At 40.9% G+C, this 18,579-nt stretch overlaps 1 protein-coding gene across 2 annotated transcripts in view; it reads right to left on the bottom strand.

The window, feature by feature from the left end:
- odad2 (outer dynein arm docking complex subunit 2) overlaps positions 1-18,579 on the bottom strand; it is a 49,833-nt gene that overhangs the window by 16,895 nt on the left and 14,359 nt on the right. Inside the window, exons 7-18 of one of the 2 annotated variants that reach the window (XM_076760875.1) lie at positions 18,134-18,338; positions 17,818-17,924; positions 17,208-17,344; positions 15,622-15,738; positions 11,483-11,700; positions 10,768-10,917; positions 9,623-9,776; positions 3,064-3,210; positions 2,466-2,675; positions 1,283-1,516; positions 1,048-1,158; positions 726-880 (exon numbers count right to left, since the gene is read on the bottom strand). In XM_076760875.1, coding sequence (XP_076616990.1) covers positions 726-880; positions 1,048-1,158; positions 1,283-1,516; positions 2,466-2,675; positions 3,064-3,210; positions 9,623-9,776; positions 10,768-10,917; positions 11,483-11,700; positions 15,622-15,738; positions 17,208-17,344; positions 17,818-17,924; positions 18,134-18,338 — 1,945 coding nt within the window. Of the gene's footprint in view, positions 1-725; positions 881-1,047; positions 1,159-1,282; positions 1,517-2,465; positions 2,676-3,063; positions 3,211-9,622; positions 9,777-10,767; positions 10,918-11,482; positions 11,701-15,621; positions 15,739-17,207; positions 17,345-17,817; positions 17,925-18,133; positions 18,339-18,579 lie in introns of those variants that run through there. The other variant, XM_076760876.1, reaches the window with a different exon arrangement.

The following is an 18,579-nucleotide window of genomic DNA, read 5'->3' as shown; positions in this document are numbered from 1 at the left end:
TTAAAGGCTCTGTCAGCCTGCATCTTCTGACATTAGAAAATCACCATCTCAAGGCTGATTCTTTCAGTATGCCTACGCTTGCTTCAAGACTAACAGGCCTTGAGTAACACATCACTGAAGTCTATAAAATCAGCACATTTACTTGAGCCTTTGTTAACAGTGGAAAAGATTGAATTCTAGCAGCAAACACTCACATAAAAGATCAGAGCAAGTAGAATCTGTGCAAAAAACTTTACATTTTAGGCAAATAATCACTTCAACCAGGAACAGTGGTAAAGGAAAGGGAGATATGACAACAGCATGTGAGTGGAAAAAGTGACACAGCTAGTCATGACTGAATAAGAGCACCCCATAAAAGAAACACATGTGATGATGGCATGACGGCATAATGCACGCAAGTCAGTTGAATCCCTTGCTGATATTCTATATTCACAAACGGTATGACTGCTGTTAACCACATCATCTTAGCAAACATATTTTCCATAGGTTTTGGGAACATGTGGGTGAAATGCCTAATTGTTTTTACACAGAGGTTCATTACACTGCTGTTCCTGTGCATAATGAGTGATTTATCAAAGTCATACTAATGTGTGACCACTAATTACAAACATGTAGTCATACATCCCAAAAGATATGGCTGCAGTGCATTTCTGTATCTCTGGTATGTTAAGTTCGTGTGTGTGTTAATGAGAGGTAATAATGTGAGACCCTGAGTCCCGGCATACTTAGCCACATTCTCCATACTGATGGAACACTTCCAGATGGCCCCGGTGGCAGCGGCCAGGAGCTGCTTGTTGTCCGCCTTGCTCAGCAGTGAAACCAGCGGCTGCAGACCTTTGTACTTACGAACCAGGTCACGAGTTTGTTTGTCCTCTGCACACTGCAAAGCAAAAGAGAGGGTCAAGATCTACATGAATGCCTCTGCAGGCTGGGTTGAATTAAGAGACAAAGAAGTCTCAGAAAACCTTTTTGTCCCTTTTTACAGTTCTGTTCATGTGTTTCATAGACTATGTGTACCACAAAGGCAAAAGTGTGGAAAGCAGGTACCTTGAAGATTGCACTGGCACAATGCATTTGTAGCTCATCATTGTCACTGCTTAGGTTTTTGACCAAGTCCTTGATCATGCCCTCAGACTGAATGGCGATTCTGTAGCTTTCCTGCAGTGACAGCAATTAGCAGACATGAACTGTTGAATCTAACTTTTTTAATTCTCCTATAGTTTTTATCTGTATTTCAATGTGTGCCACATGAAATACAATATACAGTATGTGATCCCCACACCTCTGAGGCACACTCCTGCAGGGTGCCCACCACAGGAATAAGCATGTTCTCATGTGGAGACTTGAGCAGGCATCCCAGCAGAGGGATACCCCCGGCCTTACGGATGGCCTCCTTGTTCTTGGTACTCTTGCTGCAGCTCCACAGTGCCAGAGCCCCACAGCGAGCCACCTCTACATCCTTCTCCTGGTTTGCAGTCAGGTTGGCTAAATTAGGCACACAGTCCAGCAGCTTTACCTGAGCAGAGAGACAAGAGACCCAAACTTAGATGTGGATAAAGAAAAACATGAAATTGTGTGCAAACACTCATGCAGACCACACGAGTTTAAGCAGGAAACTTCCATATACATCAATTCAAGGACTCTGAAAAGTTTGCTTGCAGGATTCGAGTGATGGTTCCAGATGGGATAGCAAGTTGTTGGCTGTGATTAAGGGTGTAATTAAAATTCTATTACCAATGTGTCCACAAGGATGAAAAAGCCAGAGATGCTATGAGTGGAAAACTGTCAGCATAGATGTTGATGTTAGGCCTGAAAGCGCAGTGTGACGGTTTATGGCCATCATTCAGTGTTCTAATCCATAGTTCCTGGCCAGTGAGACAGAGCAGGCAAAGCTATTACACACAGCACAGTTCAAAGGTGGTCTCGTAGCATAGCGTGAAATTAATCTGCCTCCGTGAGTGACTTGCACATGAGAACATCCGATTTGGGGCTGAGGAAAATATACAAGGCATGGAGGCTTTAATCACAGGTCCCTCTGTCAACAAACATGAATGCAGGTCAGAGGATGTAGGGGACATTCTATCTGTTTTACCCCAGCACCCACTCTGCTGTTTTCAAAAACTGGGTGAAAAATGGATGGATGGGCCACTATCTGGCAACTGCATACAGTGTGAAAAGGGCATGAGTGGGTGATTGATCTGCCGTGCATCAAAACGTAGTTCAGCAAAGTCTGGATACGTGTTTTCCAGTTTAAACAAAATAGTAAGGGTAGTATGTGGATTGCATTAAAATCATGAGGCTCCATGGTGTCAGTTAGTTCAAAAAGGTTTGTACTAAATCACAAACTAGCTGACACAGCCATACTGTTTTGATAGAAAATCTGTCACTGTAGGACGTAACATGATCACAGAAAGATCACGTTCTGGCCTGCAGTTTTCTCTCCCACTGCTACTTCTTTTACCCACCAGTTTTTTGATACCGCCATACTGCCTGACAGTTCTCCTTGCTCTGCGAAACCTGGCCACATTAGCAATGGTCTCAGCAGCTAAGGCCTTGAGGTCCTTGACTGGTGAGTCCAGAATTTTCACGATGCTCTGCAGGCCTCCCATGTCAACGATGGTTCGACGGATTTGGACGTTGTGACTGATCTTTCTTAGGATTTTCAGAGATCCAATCTAAAAACACACACAAGAAATTTTCACACTCTGTCAGATATTTTAAAAATGATAGGTTTGTTTTATGGAGAAGAAGTTGTTGTGTCTATGCCAACATGAGGCCTCCATCTGTGCTAAAAGAACATACAGCAATACCTAGTAGCCAAACATTCACCCACATTTCTACTAAAAATAGGCAGGACAGAAAGCCGTAATGAAATTGGGTTAAAAAGCACCCACACGTCATTAGTTACACTGGAGAATAATTGCTACCCTGTGTCTTTAAAGGCACGCTCTCTACCATGCGCTTGTGTTTCTGTAACTAAAACTAAAACACAGACTGGCACACACGACCGGCTCTGTTTATGCCTGCAGGCCATCCAGGTCCAGCTTTGGCACAGCTACTCACTTTGCATTTGACTTCATCTGTATCCAGCAAGTTAATGAGGACTTCAAGGCCACCTACATCCCGGATGGCCAGTTGGCACGTCTCCTGCATCAAATTAAAGTCCATCATGGCGCACAGAGTGAGCACAGTGGCTGTCTGGTCGCCTCCCTGTAATAATAATGCCATACATGAATGAATGAATGAATGAAAAAGGGAGACAAAGGGGAAGAGAGGAGGAGAGAATTAAACATTAAGCAGATATTTGGAAAAGGTACAAACCTCCCTCCACCCCTCACCCCCCAACCCTCCCCGCCGTCTGTTGTTTCCCCCATAATATCACTCCTGCTGGGGTTGTTTTGTTTATACAAAAGCCTGCTAAGTGTTTAGCTTTGTGGTAGCAAACACTGATGGAAACAAACCATTTGTTAACAGAGCACTGGTCTTTGAGAACAGTGCCAAACCCAGAAACCATCAGACATTGACCTTAAGATGAAAAAGAACACTATTAGCACCGAAACATTGAAACTAATGACGAGTTAGCATTTCAAAAGCGGAATATGTTTTGACAGTTGCTATACACACACTAATTTTAAACCTGCACACTAGTGATTAGCAACTTCGTAACTACAACACTGCTAAGTCAACAAGTGCTTTGGGGGGGGGGGGGCTGATTCAAATACAAGCCACTCTGCACACATGAGGGCAGAAAACTCATTAGGTTTTATTGCCACTTAACTACAGTGTGTTCACTGAAAAAATAAACAATACAGAGATTTAGATAGAGTATGTGTGGTCAAATCCTGAAACATGTGGCAGTGTCAGAACCTGACTTCTCCTAAATTTAGTGTCCAAATACTTGTTGTCTTTTTTCATATTCTCCTCACACTGCATAAATCCACATAATGTCCTGGCTGTGGATGGATGTTGACAGCATTATGGCACTCAAAATACCAGTCTTAGGGTTGGTGCTTTGAGATGGTTAAAATACTGTCCAGGAAGGCAGCAATGGTGTTTTTCACATCACCATATTTAGTCTGTATCATGTGCGATTGCATAACTTTGTTGACATGCAATGGTTTTGATCATGAGAAGGGGAAAAATCAGTAGTCAGATAAAACAGAAGCTCATGGTTTGAAAAAAGGTTAGCTGCTGTAATACTAGACCTGCTACGTGGCTTTGATATGTGACACTGAAACCTTCAGTCCAAAATCTCCTGGCAAGTGAACAATCAAATATTATTCCTTTTTCACCGTGGTTTAAATGTGCTACAGATAGAATTCTCATCTAGTGGATTCAAGGTCGCCTCTACCATTCCAAGATTTATAGGTCTTTATTAGTTGCACACTTCGCAAACAATCTGAGACTTCAGGACCGTCCTAAATAGATTATTTCAACTAAACATAAGAATGTAGCATGTCCTGCTATCAGCTACCCATGTAAGTCAAAAATAGCGTATCACTATATGGAACGCTGGGAGGCTAATCTGTTTCATGCAGCTGTTGGAGGGGCTGGCTCATCAGCGTAGACCTATACCGCAGTCTAAAGTGGTGTTTGATCATATCTCCCTCACAAAGCAGTGCTCTGACACAGCAGGATAACAGCCACATGTGTTCTCCATATCATGATGCCTAGCCTAAATGTGAACCATTTGCCCATTAACAGCAGTGGATCTACTGCTTCCTTTGTCTCCTCCATTCTCACTCTTCAAAGGATTCAGCAGGCGAGGTTCATACCTTGTAAAAACAATGAAAAAAGCTATGTTTAGGAGTGATAGCTGGGAGAACAGAAAAGAGATCATGTGCTTTCATTTTTGTTAGCTTTGGTCTTGAAGTATTGTCGACATTCTTTAAAACATTGACAACATCTGACAATCTTTTATGGTGAAATATCTTTGACTTTCTGTGCATGATAGGGGCAGATGCTAAAAGTGGAACCAATTCAACCACTATTCGACCTCGGAACAAGAAATTCAAAAAGCAGTGTAATATCTGTGTTCCATCTTGGTGAAAATATGCTAACTGTATGCCATAACCTACTGGCTTGGCTTTCAATAATCAATACGTATACCAATGCTAAGTTAATTTTCTTTTCATATACCAAAAAATCTTTTTGGGTCTGTTTCTCTCAGAGAGAGAGCTCACATGGATGGGCAGGAGACAGGAAGTGTGAGAATATGCACAGAAATGTCGACCTGATCTAAAAACTTTCTTTGATTGTGAAGCCTAATGTTACTCTACAGTTGTGAGGCTTATAAATGAAGCGTATGAAGTACACTGCAGACTGGAGTCTCTGTTAACAGTAACAGGCAGATACAGTAGATCCATGTTTTGGCTTTGCTCATCTCCTCTAGGAAACGTCTGTATCCTCACTGCTCTGCACTATTAACTATTTTGAATTAAAAACATCATCTGACCCATTTTTCTTGAAAGACGGACTGTGTTATGCTTAATATGCTGATTATGTGATTATGAGTCTATGCATATAATAGCTTAAGAACCACAACTCAGAAAACACCGTGAAGTGATTTGGTTGTCCTGGAGCTGTTACGGCTGATACAGGCTGTGAAGGTGCAACGTGATTTGTTGATCGTTTCATTAGTGCGTCACTTTAAATGTTGCTGCCACAAAGAATTGTGGGATGACATTATCTCCTATCCTTTCATGTGGGATCATCCAGTGTATCCTATACTGATAATACAAATCACAAAAAAGGTAAAAAGAAGTGAGAGGAAATTTGTAAAACCTATTGAGGCTGCGGTTATCTAATGACAGGGTGTATGTAAAAAATATCGCAACACTAATATTTATGCAACTACAGTTCCCTCCACAGTAACACATCCCATTAAGAGAATTTATAGGAGGACCACCCTGGAATTTGCAACATGCTATTTAGGTGGATGATACTCATTAATCAGCAGTTTAATGGCAGCTCATCTTGTAATGATTAAAGCCAGTTGTATAAATACTTAATCCCCTTGACTCATCAAGTTGTATAATCAAAAATGGATTCAGAGGTGATTAAGCAGTTTGAGGGATCAAATTGCATTCATGAAGTAAAGCTGATGTCAGCCACTTAAAGATGCTTTACGCATTTTGTCTCTTCCTTTACTGCAGGTGTCTGAGCCTGAGCTACTAAATAGCTGATGCTTTCACAGGACTGAATGGAGGTCTTATTCTAGTCTGGTTCTTCTGGAGCAGCAGACGGGATTCTGCAGACACAGACTGCCCTGCCTGAGCCACTCCAGGCCTATAAATCACAGTCCCCAGCATGTGGGAGCAGGGATGGGGTTAATAGAGCTGTCAGTGATACCCTGTTGACCTCAGGCTCTTTTCTTAATATCATTTTGTTGCAAATATTTTGTGCATGAGTGTGTGTTTGGCGTGGACTTCATGCCAACAGGGGTAAACGTGCATACTGAGTATAATTGCTGAGATACATAGGAGTGTATGTCTGCAATACTGGACTGGTGACAGCGGGGTTCGGGCCACTGCCAGCGCTTCATAGAGCTTAGTGTAAGAGAGTAGAAGCGGGTCTTGGCACAGGTCGAGCCATGGAGGATGCATGAGGTTTCATACTTCTCTGCAGTCTACAGCAGACTTACAGGCAAGGATACTAATGACAAGAACAAACCCAATCTCCTGCTCTATTATGGGGAAAGTACTGCAGGGACAGAATGAAAGATCACTGGTTGTTTCTTGCTTCATATTTGACATAGGATCTCCTATAACATAAAACTTGATCACTTAATAGGCCTCTCTGTCGTAAAATGAGTGCAGCGCACGCTGAGCAAATGTCTCGTCAGGTCTTTGAATTGAAAAGTTGCTTAGCTCATGTGAATGAAATGATGCAATTATTCTTGTAAGTAAATTCTCCAGATTAGACATGTTGTAAATGTATTACAGGCACTAAAATTAAATGTTTTAATTTAGTGGTGTAGTTATTAAAAAGGCATCAAAAATGCTTAAGTACTTAGAACATAATTGGCAACAAATTCACTTCTGTTGAGAGAATGAGTGGATGCTGGCTCTTGTACACTGGAGACAGGATTAGTTTTAGCGTAGCAATTAGTAGACTGGTTCTCATGAGAGAAGAGCAGGCCAGCAGTACTGTGACTGCCCAGCAGAGGGGGAGCTGCCTTAATGAGGGCTGAGCACAATCTCATGCGTGTCAAGGACTCAGCTCAGCTTGATAATCTACAGAATTTTCACACTTCAGGGAAACTTGAAGTGATTAAGTTTAAAGCTATGGAGAAAAGCTGAACTCATGGTGACACTTTTTAAAAGCGGTCTGCTGAATTATCCTTTCATTATGATTGTCCAGGAAAGATGGGAAAAATCCATCTGCTCAGTCAAAAAAAAAAAAAGAAATGAATATTGTAAAAAGTAAATTATGAAAATGTTTACAACACACAATATTGAAATGTTTATCTGTTAACTGGTAACATATTGCATATCAGACACAATATTTATATCTGTGAGAATATGAAAATTGTTTTATGTTTAGAAAGCCACAGGCCAACCTAACTGATAGCAGCTGGTGAATTTTGTCTTTATTTATAAAGAGACAAAATAGCCAGATGACATTTGAGTCTTAGTTGCTAAACTCGCCGTGTGAAGTTACTCAGTCTTGACTTGTAAAAACAACACTAGACTTTTTAGCAAAGTTCTTGCTTAGCTTGTCTCGTGTCCAGACTGCTTTCCATAATAATAAAGGCCTATATGCTGTGTATGTAGCTATAAATGTACAGCCTATAAGTATATATGCTAAAATACAAAGTAGGATCAAATGTTTGCTTATACTGTGGCAGTGATGCATTACAGACTGGAATAAGGGAAGCGAATTATGTTAAAACTTGTTTTCCATGTCAGCGTGTAACAGACATCTCCAACAGTACGTACGTAAACCCACACAAACACAAAGGTACTGTTTAAAGCCATGACTTGCTGAACACTGACTGAAATCTGCGTGCTGGATTTTGTGAGAGACCATGTAACCATTTCACAGGCACAGATCTCACAGTCATACAAGTATAAAAACAAACACATCAGAGCCTTAGGCAAATATTCCTACATAAATATCATTAAAACACAAAACAGAACATCCATGTGTCGCTTTATGAAAGCGTTAAACTTCCTAGAGTACAAACGGCTGTCTATAGTGCAAGGGAAAGAGGAAAAAAGATCTCCTCCTAAAATAAAACAGATATTTAACTTGGCTCATGGTAAGTTTCAGCGTCTGATGGTAATGATATTATAAAATGACTACTGGACAAACCCCATAAATAACTGTGCTGTGTGGTTTCCAGACAGATAGAAAGCTGGGACATGTTGGTTAGTGCAGCGCTGCATCTTGTCGAAGTAGGAACACACACACAATCCTAAAGCTCATGCTATAGTGCTGCTGAAAAGCAGAAAATATGCAAACCAGTGAGGTTTTTTTTAATCTGAATGTGTCTCTTTCATATCATTTACATCATATTTTTTCCTCTCTGGAAAGGAATAGCCGCTTGCTTTTCGAGTGGGAATTTCCTTCTATTATATTCTGTTTTGCAGAGCTAAAAATATACACCTCGGGTTGAACTTTACAGCAGGATTTTCTCTAAAAGATTTACTCTGTTGCACTGTGAACGATCTTATTTAGCACCAAGACACAGAAAAAAAAATCTGCTGCTCATATCAGAAATCATATGCTAAAACTATGTAAAGTAGACTATTATGACACCCTGAAATAACATGAACTCATTTAAATTTCTTTGAGTTGAAGCAGCATTTAAGGTGCTTCTGCTGTGAAATAGAAGAGGACAGGTTTGCAACAAAACACATTCCTGTCACAATGAACACAGTCTGTTTTAATATAATCTGTCTGAATGATAGTGTCCAGATAAATAGATAATAGAGACCGCTCAGTGAGGTAGGGTAATCTCTGAAGTCAAGTGGTCAGCAGTATTGCCAGCCAGTCTGGGTCATTGGCGTTTCTATCCTCTTTTCTTTTCCTTCCATGTTTTTTTGACACATTAATATTCACCATATGCCCTGTCAGACCTATCACAGGCCCGCTTCATTTTTATGCTTCTGCGGTGTGGGCAAACTGTGCGTACATCTGCTGCCGTCAGACAGCTCTTTCCCCTGTGCCTTGGCTCACATGTGCAACCAAACAGGCCTGTGTCAGAAACCAGGAATCCACGTGCCGAGCCAACCACTTCAATAAGCATCTCTTCCTACAAAGCACTGCTTAAAGTGGGAGCATCCTACACTTTATTTAATCACCTTCGTTTTTACTGAGTGGCACTTTGACATGACTGAGACACAATAGGCAGGTGGGATGATGTGATTGGAAAATTACATTTTCGTGATGCTATCCTAAATTCCCCTGTACCTCCATGACTGAGTATTATTTTCCATGCATTGTAATTCTGAAGAGGTTTCTGAAAGTTGAACACTGACTCAGATGGAGGAGGAAAAGAGCACGGACATTAATGTTTCCTCTCTGTTGTGGCCTGACTTCACTTGCTGTAGTGCAAATCACCATTCTGGGTTGGAAAAGGAAGAAAACAGTGGTCTGCAGGGTAACGTTTCCATACCTTGAGGTACTTGACCAGTTTCTGGATCTGCCAGTATTCAGAAGGCAGATCTGTGTTACTCTCCGGACGGCGCTCCGGCTGCTCTTCCTCCTCCTCACTCTCAGATGAACTTTCACTGAAAGTGTCCACCGGCACGGCTCCTGCTGGGGTCTTACTGCACAGAAAAGAGCAGATAACAGTGGACAATAGATGTCAGATAACAATCTACAAAGGTGGGGGTTAGTGTGACAACTAGACAATCCATAGCCAGGCAAAACGGATGGAATACAATATCATTAAATCTCTTTTCCTGTGTTTTAAATGGAAAAACAGACTCGGGTCATCCCACACAAGGAGACCCATTAAGGATTTTGAAATTCAAGTGTCAAGTTTGAACTTCCTCAGAATCCAAGCAGCAGGAAAATAAAGATTGGATTAATGTCATGGGAAGACTGGAGTCTTCATCATATACAGAGCAAAAACTCTTGTTAAGCTATTGATGCAAACAGAAATGCAGATGGCTTTTTGAAGCTGCTCGGGCCACTTGGATAACTGTATCATGAAAATTGGGAACTGTGGAGCAATGAAACTTGGTACGCTTTCAAATGGGGCCACTGAGAGACAGTTCCCATGTACATACAAAATAGCATTGCCAGGGGAACCTATTATCAGAAGGAGCCAGCCGATATGAGCCAGTGTTTTGCAGGAAGCCACATCAGAAACACTGAACAAGGCCTTCATGAAGCTGCCAGACCTATACACTGTCCTGGGTGGTGTTGGAGTCATTACTGTGATTGAGTGAATGCACCCTAAGGTCTTTATTGCTTGTGCAATAACTGATGAGCAGTAAGGAATTCTATCAGTGAACAGTGGCTAGCATCAAGTTATGATGCTAGCAGTCTGTGTTCATTGGCAGATGCAAGTATGGAGACAGCTGAGGAGCTATAGCTGCCAAGAGCCGGAAAACGTTTTTACATAGGTTCTTGTTCAATACAGCGGCTGATGTATTTGCAGGTTAAACTTCCACTACAAAGTTCCCCACTGGTAAACAACATTTAGTTTTTCTTATCAGTCCCGAAATCTTGTGTACTGTGGGTTACTATACCTGCAGAGAAAGAAAGAGTCCTGATAGATTCCGACAAAGGAGAGCTAGTTCAGACACTTACATTTTCTGGGAGGACAGGCGTCCCGGTAAAGAGGACACAGAGAATTCTGCTTTCATCTTGGTCTTGGCTCCTGGTCCCAGCTTTTTCTTCTGTACTTCAGCAGACTTCTCCTTTCCAGAGCTCTTACTGGGTTTCTTTTCCTCTGTTTTACTATAATGATGTGAAATAAGAGTCATTATGCCTGCTTCTATTTTGAAAATGGTTATTTTTCTAACATAATCATTATTTAACAATTCGAGACAAGGGTTCAGCGGGTTTTTTTTTTTTTTAGCAATTGAGATACTTTTATCTTGAGCCAATTCCTCCTCAAATGGGTATAGTTATCACAAGGTACAGCTGCAACAGCTCAGCGCTTGCTAGATCTATTTATCAATCAAAGACCATATGTGATAGATCTTTTGGGGATTTTTTCTAAGACTTTTTCCCAACATTTCTGTCTGTAATTGGGCAGAAAGGGTTTCCACACCGTGAATGTATTTATTAACTCAGATCATTGTGTAATCAGGAATATTTGCACTTGCCCTAAAATTTATAAACCATAAAACCATCTCTTTATAATGTGTGACTGCTGGCAGACGCAATGAACACGTGACAAAGCTTGACATCACTGTCGTCTAAAGCTCATCTCCTCAACCAGAGGGATCCCCGCCGCGCATGTTACGTGGTAGCCTGAAGATATTTCAGGACACATCTTACGAGAGGAATTATTACATACCCACATGGAGACATGAGACGGAGATTCTTCCATCTCGGACATGGTTCATATTTCTTCTCGCCGCCTGCCTTGTTCGGCGTATGCTGTTGTCTCGCCTTCTCATGCACATTCTTTTCCTGTTGCTCGTAAGACCTCTGGGGTTGGCCTTGTTCCTCTGCATCAACCGATTCCACATGCTGGATCTCTTGTGTTGATGGAAGTTCTTGAACTGCAAAATCCTGTTGGTAAGTGGAAAAAGACAAAGGCCGGAGTAGTGAAGAAAAAGAGCAATTTCAATTCACACCAAAATTCTAGTGGTGAGATATACAATAAATTTCGTTTGTAAAACCGTATATACTGGTTGTAAATTCCTCTGAATGATGCTTATTAAAACAAAACAGTCATTCTAATGTTCACTTGTGCTTCTTATGAAGCTGTGCGCCATATTTTCCACCCGCCATCTGATACGATGCCTCACTCTCGTCATTATTTGAGACACATTACATTTTAATGTCTGACAAAGTGTTGGCCATTTCACTGCGAGAAGAGAACAATATCACTGACACATGAAAAACATAAAATTCACATAAAAGCTCGTTCTCAACAATATGCAGACCTGCATAACAATTCAGTCTTTATTGAGGCATTGGAATAAAATAACACTTTCCCAAAGCTTTACACAAGAGGTCCCCCTCTGTTGATTGGCTGAACAGTATCAAAAAGTTTATTGTGTCTGTACATTCCTCCACCTAAAACCTTGCAGCTTGGCACAGACAAAGTAACGCCTTTGTGTCACTGTTATTCAGTTATGATTTTTTTTTTTTTTTTTTTGAAGTTTTGAAGGTCCTTATACCAAACTTTACAACCTATATACGAATGCCAATAAGACACATATGAATGGTTTGCAGGCAGGAGAGTTTTTAATCACAGACACCTGCCTTGCAGACATAGCTCAGACTGTCATTGTTTGTTAGGGGCTCAACATTTTTAAGGGCAGGGAAAAAGAATTAAGGTGTATTTCTATGGCTTGTGTTCATGCACAGGCTGGAGCCAAGCATGCCCAATCACTTTGCCAAAGACTTGTTTTTCATAAAACACAAAGTGACCAGCTATTGGAAACATACAAGTCAATTCATCCAACCACAGACCTACAGTCTGACTTTATTAGGCGAACCAACCTTCTTTAATTCTATTATATGTGAAATGGACAAAGTCCATGCACTTACATAGAGGGGAACACTCCAAATTCCTTGACATGCCACAGTAAAAAGTCATATTACAGGTGCCGCTCTGCATTTGAAAAGACTGCAGCCCTGGAAACAAATGCTGTGTTAAGCAGGACTGACGCCTGCAGTTTATTTTATCACAGGTGACATTCAATCATTAGCACTTTTCTGATTTCTTCAATTGTCTTTTTTTCCCCCAGCATTTGACAACTAAAACATAAACGCCAACTATCTACATGTGTTTGGGGTAGACTTGTATCTAATTACTTGATCCATACTGATGGAAAATCAGTAGGGCAGCAAATCTGAAGCCATTGGCCATAAAACATCTGTCAGTGGCAAGATTCAAGCAGTCTCTACTGACTGATTATGACAGTGAGGCAGTCTATATTAATTTCAGGATGTGAAAAACGAAAACAAATCCACAACCCAGGGAGTTTTCACTTTTCAGTGAGCGTCTTGTGCATGCAAATACGCAGCATGTCCAATTTCCAATCACGCTGTGATGTCAAAACGAATCCACAACACTGAGCAGAGAGGGCGAGTCTGCTTCCTCCCTGTGTTGCAGCCCTCGTCTCCTTTGGCTGCCTCTGCTCAATTGATTGAGGTTGTCCGATCTAATAGACTTGTTAAAAAAGACCTGCTTCCTCACATTGGAAACGAGCAGATACGTTTGGAGATTAGGTGTTGTTATCTTTGGCTATCGTCTTCCAAGTTTGGGCTCTCTGCACTGCAATCAGGGAACTGAGCCGGAGCTATGCAAGATTGTGTTTCTGACAGACGCTGCTGCTATTGCTTTCTCAAATTAAAACTGGAATGGCTCATGTCCCCAAGAATGACTGCAATTACTTAATATCTCAGACACAGGATGCATATTGCACCATTTGATTGCTGTCGTCAGCAATCAATCAAATGAATTTCAAAGCAATGCGTTTTTAAATGGACCCCGTCGTATGAAGGTGATTAGCTCAAGTAGAGGCAGAGAGAGAATATTCAGCAGTGAGAATGAAACTAAAGTTACAGGACACTGCGAGGCTCATATCAAAGGAGTTAAAGAATCCAGAAGAAAAGACCTTGACAATGATTTGTGCCTCCACACACTCGCTCACAGCAATTTTTACTGCGGCTGTCCATCATTTTTAGATCTTTCAGACTCACTCTTCACACAGGAGTCATAAAACATAAAAGCCTGAATGTCTTTTTTTACACGGTTCAACCTGCCACTACTCGTTGGTTTATTAAAGTCTTCACTAAGCCCATTCCAGCTCACTCTGGCACATTTAGATCTATCATCTACTGTAAAGAATGGACCGATCAACCAACCAACATCACAGATATAATGGAAGTGCTTTTCTACTGTGTACGCTACACAGTACAGTCTTAGTATCATTTCATTTTAACAAGACTAAGTCTGTTTCCAAAATGACTCCCTTGTCCACTCATTCACTACTTCTGATATACAACACTAGACACTAAATAGCTCCATTGTGAGCAGTAAATTGAGAATGTGGATACTTCTGAATCATCGTCATTTTGCATCTTCACGGACAGATGTTAAGTCACACAATTATTTATACATCTGTAAAATCAGGGGCACTGCACTGTGGGATTGTTAGCAAACAGTAACTTTTAGTGCTACTTTTTTCTTTGAATTGTGTGAATATTTTCACTGTATGGTGCATAAACTCAGACAGTGACACTGAGCATTAATGCATATTAGAGACAGCAATATACAGCAGTGACTGTGCAACTAAATCTTGGAAAGCCTGAAAAATCCCTTGGAACAATTCAGTAAGTGGTTTAGTTTTGTAAAAATACTGAACTGTGTGTCTGTTGTCTTTTGCCCCAAAGGTACATGGAGAATAATTCTGTGAAAATCATCGGGAAAAATCATTGGGAAAAATTCATCTCCATGTCAACCCTTGTTGACATCTGTAAGATCTATTACTCAGACAGCTCTACTTTCTTTGACAGCCAGATTTGCACTGTGGCTAAACGATATCATTCCCAATCAAATACACACTTATTTTGCTGAGAATGATATCATAACAAAGCCAATGCAATGATTCTTTCAAAACTAATATACTTGTTGCCTTTCCCTCTTTTAAGAAACAGAACCCATGTCCGTACAAAGCAGGCAGTGAGTAGTAAGTGGTCTTAACAGGCTTTGATGAGCCTGTGATGATGCAACATTTTCCAACAAACATCGGTGCGAGTGAGAAAAAAAAGATCATATTTTCAAACGATTAACAGATTTTTGGGTGCAGCTGGGATCCATTATTGAGGCAATTTGTTATGTCGTCAAATTACTTAAGCAGGAAATAGCACTACTGAATAAATCACGCATATTTCAATGTCTGGATACGAGTGTGTCTGTCTGTGTGCAAATGTGTGTGTGTTCGTACATATATCTTTTAAGAACCAATCTGAATTTCAGACCTTGGGATTTTTGGAGAGTGAGTGATGTTGATGAGACCTTATTTTAAGGGGCTGGAGAACACATTGATGCATTGTGACAATCAGGGTCCTCACAAGCATAGAAGTACTAGTGTGTGTGTGCGTGTCTGTCAGTGTGTGTGTCTGTCTGTGTGTTTTGAGGAGGTGGATGATGGGTGGGATGGGGCTGTGTTGTTTTTGATGTTGGAACACGGAGGAGGTCGATTCAGAAATGTTTCAACACAGTGACAACCAGACACTAGCTCACTAGCGTGGAGCAGCACAGACACTGATTACACAATCCTAACTCTGTTTACGAATATGACTCAGACAGCATCAGGAATCAAATCTAGAGGTTTAGAGAGAAGGACCTTGTTCAGGGGACAAAGAGGCATTTCAGCACCCACACATCTTTGCTTTGGGAGCTAAAATTCAAGGCTACAAAAAGCAGGTCTTAATGTGTTGATGATAATTGCATTTGCCTGTATTCCACTGTACCTGCTTGTTTATGTTCTCCGAAAAATGTGCAGATCTGCTCTTCAGAAGTGTTACCAGGTCTTCATAAATATCACTCGTTCGTCCGTAGCCTCTCTCCTCCCCCTCCTGTTTAATGCACTGTGAAAACAAAGTGAAAAACAGCTTCATTAATTCTAAAAACCACAATTATAATGTGACCCACATGTCAGCCGGAATAGCTGAGGTTAGAAAGTATCTCCAGGCAGCCTCAAAGAGGAAGTGTAAAACCATGTAAGCCACTAAATTAGGCTTTAGACACTACTGCTCTTTGAGGTTTCATTTGCATGAATGTCACCCATTCGGCTTAAGGTTGCAGTTTTTTCACCTTGACTGAACCGTTTCCAGGTGAAGAAACAGAGGCAGGAAACCTATGACTCGTCAGCAAAGTCAGCGAAAGAGTGAAAGGTGCTGCACCGTGCAAAATCCTCTCTTAGAAATGATTGCAAACACATTCAGGGAGATTCATGACATTTGGAAAGTTTATGGAGGCTCTCTATACAATAGCACACTTGGAGAATCTTTGGGGGGACACTTAAAGGATCGGCAGGTGATTTATTTGACCATATAATTTTCAGGTATGTTTATGATCATACTTTATCATAACTTATGATCAAACTTTGATGCAGAGTTTATGACCTGATCATCATTAAAAACACAAGCCTGTTTTACTCACATTTGTTATGTTAAGAGACTTTTCAAAAAAAAAAGTAAACACCGGACACTTAGATTTTGCTGTCGTCGTATTGTTTTGTAAACTGGTATCTGCCACTCTTTGTAACTTGATTGGGTTATGGTGTTCTGCTCTTAATGACTTAATGCCCAGTGTTAAAAGACGTTGGATGCAGTGCACCACTTCACTGCGTGATGTTTTATTACTGGGTGTGGTTATCTTGTAGACCACTGTATTTTGTTTAAGTACTCTGGCCCTTCCAGCTGGAACGATGTACAGAGGCATTTAAAAATGTCTGAAGTGATTACTCTTAGTGAGCTCAAGTCACTTTTAAATGATCTGGAAAATAGCAGTCTTGGTCAATGCCTTTGCTACTCCATACAAAGTTTCTAAACTTAAAAGACCAGTCAACTTTGATTGTTTTATGGAAACAGTAATCTTAAACCAAACCATGATCTGTTCCTAAACCTAACCAAAGTGCAATGTCACCTAAAATGTTTCTCAGCAAAGCTTTACTTTGAAAGTCTCACCAGACATTGCATATTTATCATTGCCAACCAGTTTTTTCATGAGTTACTCATCGTGATGACATGCAGGATATTTTCCATCTCATTGGCAGAAATGGGCCTCCATAATAGACATGAACAGACAAGGAATTCTGTTTGTGGGTAATTGAGATAATTCGAGTGAACTGACAACTGTGTCCTGTGATGTTGGTACAAGATCGCTACAGACACTCAGAATAAGTCAGAATAAGTGCTACATACCAAATACCGACTGTAAAATGATGAATTGATCTATCTGAAATTATTTGCCAAAAAGTAACCTCCCTGAACATTTTCTCACGCAAAAAACAAAAACAATATTAGGTCGACTACTGCAGCTGATGTAGTCTTACCCCATTGAGGAAAACCCCAGCTGTACTGCAGGTGATGTAGAGGGTCTCAGTGTCCAAAGGCTCAATCACAAGGTAACAAATCTCACCAAGCACCTGTCTCCACGGAGGGGCTCGACAGCCATTCGAAAATTCATAATCTAAAAAGAAGAGGAAAAAAAAAGTTGGACATTTGCAGTGAACTTTATAGTGTATCATCACAACTGGCTGGGCTGCTAAAAAGACTTAGTTCTCCAAGAAGCACAGGTGTGAGACATGAGCCCAGGGTAGAAGTCATAGTTTCACTCCACTTCAATCGCATTTTAAGGCTGGTTGGGGAAGCATTTTCATAAAAGGTGTCAATTCAACCAAACAAAAGGGGACATAAACTGCTTTTGCCACTTGGTTTGCACATGCCACTGAGCACTTTCATGGGGCATGATAATACACTGCAATGAAGGAAAAAAACATGTACTGACTAACGACTTGGTAAACTGGACTCTGACAGATATAATGACTTCCATGCCTTTTGTGGCGGCAGAACACAGACTTTTTATATTTTGGAATATCCAGCATTAGTGTTAATAGCAATTGCTTTACTTGCAACCCACTGAAAAGAGGAGATAATTCAAACCTGATGTGTATCGAACCGACTTCAACACTCTGTTTTCTCCTTCGCTGCAGAACTGTTTCAACAGTTCCAATTCTTTCTTGACTGCGGTGGGGTCAAGCTTCACTTGTCTGCAGTGAAAATGGAGAAAAACACAAACAAAACAAACATCCAATTCATCTCATTCACTCATGGTTCCTTCTCCAAAATCTACTGCCTATTCCAATAAAAAACAACTGCATGCTGTAGTAAAACTGGTTAGGTCTGAGTGAAAGAGGATAGCCATGGAAGATGGACAGATAATCAGATTGAATGCTGAGAGAGCTGGAGAAACACGTACTCAGATATCTCTTTCAGGCACTTGCTGAGGAGCTGGTTATCCATATTTTGGAGCAACAGGAACAGCTTGACTTTGACCTCTGAGTCTTTGCCTTGATCCTCCTTCACTTTTCTTACTAGACTTAGCACATCAGTATGGGTGCCGTCTTCCTCCAGGATGCTGGCAAAGCTGGGACCAAGAATCTTAACCACGGGGCCTTCATTTTCTGAACAAGAAAAGAGGGTAGGCCGAGAGAATCTTCAGATTCAGAGGCTGATCACAGCGTTTCCAGAAATGTCGACATGAGTTGGGTTCATTTTAAACTAAGAATACAGCAGGCCTCGTATGTACTCTATTTTTTCTTTTCACAAACTTAACCAACATTCTCTCTCCATAAAAACATCCACCAGCAATGAAAATGGATTGGACCATATTCAGCATGTATTCTTCTGTCAGACAAATACACA

This window comes from Chaetodon auriga, chromosome 21 (genome assembly GCF_051107435.1).
Source record: "Chaetodon auriga isolate fChaAug3 chromosome 21, fChaAug3.hap1, whole genome shotgun sequence".
NCBI classification, from domain to species: domain Eukaryota; kingdom Metazoa; phylum Chordata; class Actinopteri; order Chaetodontiformes; family Chaetodontidae; genus Chaetodon; species Chaetodon auriga.
Note: the sequence above shows the minus strand (reverse complement) of the source record. Positions and strands in the feature narration are given on the sequence as shown.